The sequence below is a fragment of the Cyprinodon variegatus genome, unplaced genomic scaffold, assembly GCF_000732505.1.
Source record: "Cyprinodon variegatus isolate N-32 unplaced genomic scaffold, C_variegatus-1.0 Scaffold520, whole genome shotgun sequence".
In the NCBI taxonomy this organism is placed as follows: domain Eukaryota; kingdom Metazoa; phylum Chordata; class Actinopteri; order Cyprinodontiformes; family Cyprinodontidae; genus Cyprinodon; species Cyprinodon variegatus.
In genome coordinates, this window is record NW_015150973.1 from 346,548 (window position 1) to 348,184 (window position 1,637).

The 1,637-nt window shown below is 41.7% G+C and overlaps 1 protein-coding gene across 1 annotated transcript in view; it reads left to right on the forward strand.

Annotated features, from left to right (window-relative positions):
- Nucleotides 1-400: 400 nt before the first annotated feature.
- LOC107095007 (tumor suppressor candidate 5 homolog) overlaps nt 401-1,637 on the forward strand; it is a 16,037-nt gene continuing 14,800 nt past the window's right edge. Inside the window, exon 1 of the mRNA XM_015390958.1 lies at nt 401-1,281. Within this exon, the coding sequence (XP_015246444.1) occupies nt 862-1,281 (420 nt within the window). The 5' untranslated portion in view covers nt 401-861. The remainder of the gene's footprint in view (nt 1,282-1,637) is intronic.

The following is a 1,637-nucleotide window of genomic DNA, read 5'->3' on the forward strand; positions in this document are numbered from 1 at the left end:
TTTCTGTTCATGTGAGTTTGTCAGATTAAAATATTTTTGTCGATTCCGTTTATTTTAAGAACATCGTTCATGTCCTTTAATAGGCCGTGTTTTTACAACTAATTTTAACATTTCTTTTAGGAACATGTCTAAGACTCAGGGACTTATTGCTGATTTTAGTCCATAAATAATGAATTATGGACTATATGACAATTTAATTTTATTTTTTTTTTGTCTTTATGAGGGTGAAAATCGTTATTTTATTTTGAGATCATCCACCGGAAGCCGTTGGATAGAAGTGCAAAGCTGACATGGTCCCAAGTAGAGTACAGTGCCTCTGCGGCGTTGAGAGACAGCGAGGAGAAAGGAGGGGATAGGGACTCTGTCTGCTTTTGAAAAAAAAAAAAAAAAGCTCAGCTTTTTCGCTTTCTCATTTGTGAGAAAGAAAGGGAAAATACTTAAATACGATTTTTTTTTAAATCCAGATACTCTTTAAAGCACCGTGGTGCGTCTGGATCAAAGTGGGATAGGTGGATTCATCAGAAGAGAGGAGGGTTTCTGATCTGAAGCTTTTTGGAAATGATTCAAACAATAAATGCTAATGAAGGAGAAGGAAGCTGACTTTGGAGGATTCATCATTTGCTTTCTTCTAATTGACTTTATTTGTTCTGGCTCCTTCAAATCTGAGCTCATCAAGAAAAACTAATTTATTCACTGCAGGAGGAATTCTTACTTTAAAGTTAATTTACATCTAAAAGAATAATTATAAAAACTCAATTTCCATTAAGGAATGTGGAGACACTCTGTTGCAAAATAAGCTTCCGGTCTGATCTGCAGTTTTTGTTGAATTTTTGTGGCATTTCTTGATATAACCGAGAGTGGATGATGGCCATCAACACCGACACCGACTTCCAGAAGTCCAACCTGGGCGCTGATGGAGGAGGAGGAGGAGGAGGAGGCGCTCCGCCCGCGGACTTCCAGGAGACGGAGAAACTCCTGACGGTGACCACCGAGCCCGGAGGGAACGGGATGAAAATGTCCACCTCCTTCACCGTGCCCCCCGATAAGGCCCTGGAGGCCGATCAGAACGGCCACAGCGTCGGTCTGAGGTCGGGCTCCGTCGGGCAGCTGTCCGCCGCCGGCCACCTGTCTCCATCCAGGGCCAGCCTGAGCCGCTCCTCCACCGGGAACGCCACCGTCCCGGAGACCCCGAAGCCCAAGGATTACCTCATCCTGGTCATCCTGTCCTGCTTCTGCCCAGTTTGGCCCGTCAGTATTGTAGCACTGGTGTACTCAGTTATGGTGAGTAAGGATTTATTTATCAATAAAAACCAGTGGCGGTTCTAGACCAAATGTACCAGGGGGCCAGGAGGGGGCCAGCATGTTTCATTTGGGGGCACAGAAAAGCATGAAATAAAAATAAAAAAACAGGACAAGGGATTCAAAAATATTAAGATAGCTGCATGAAGTGACATTTCTATTCAAGGTTTAATTAGCATTCTCTGTCTTATTAGACTTAGACAGATTTATTTGTCATTTTGTTTACACAACTGTAAAACAAAAAGAAATTTCTTTTAGGACAGCTCCCTGGAAAATTTCATTTTTTTAAAAGTGCAGCATTGAAAAACAGTTTAAAAATATATATATATATAAACAGT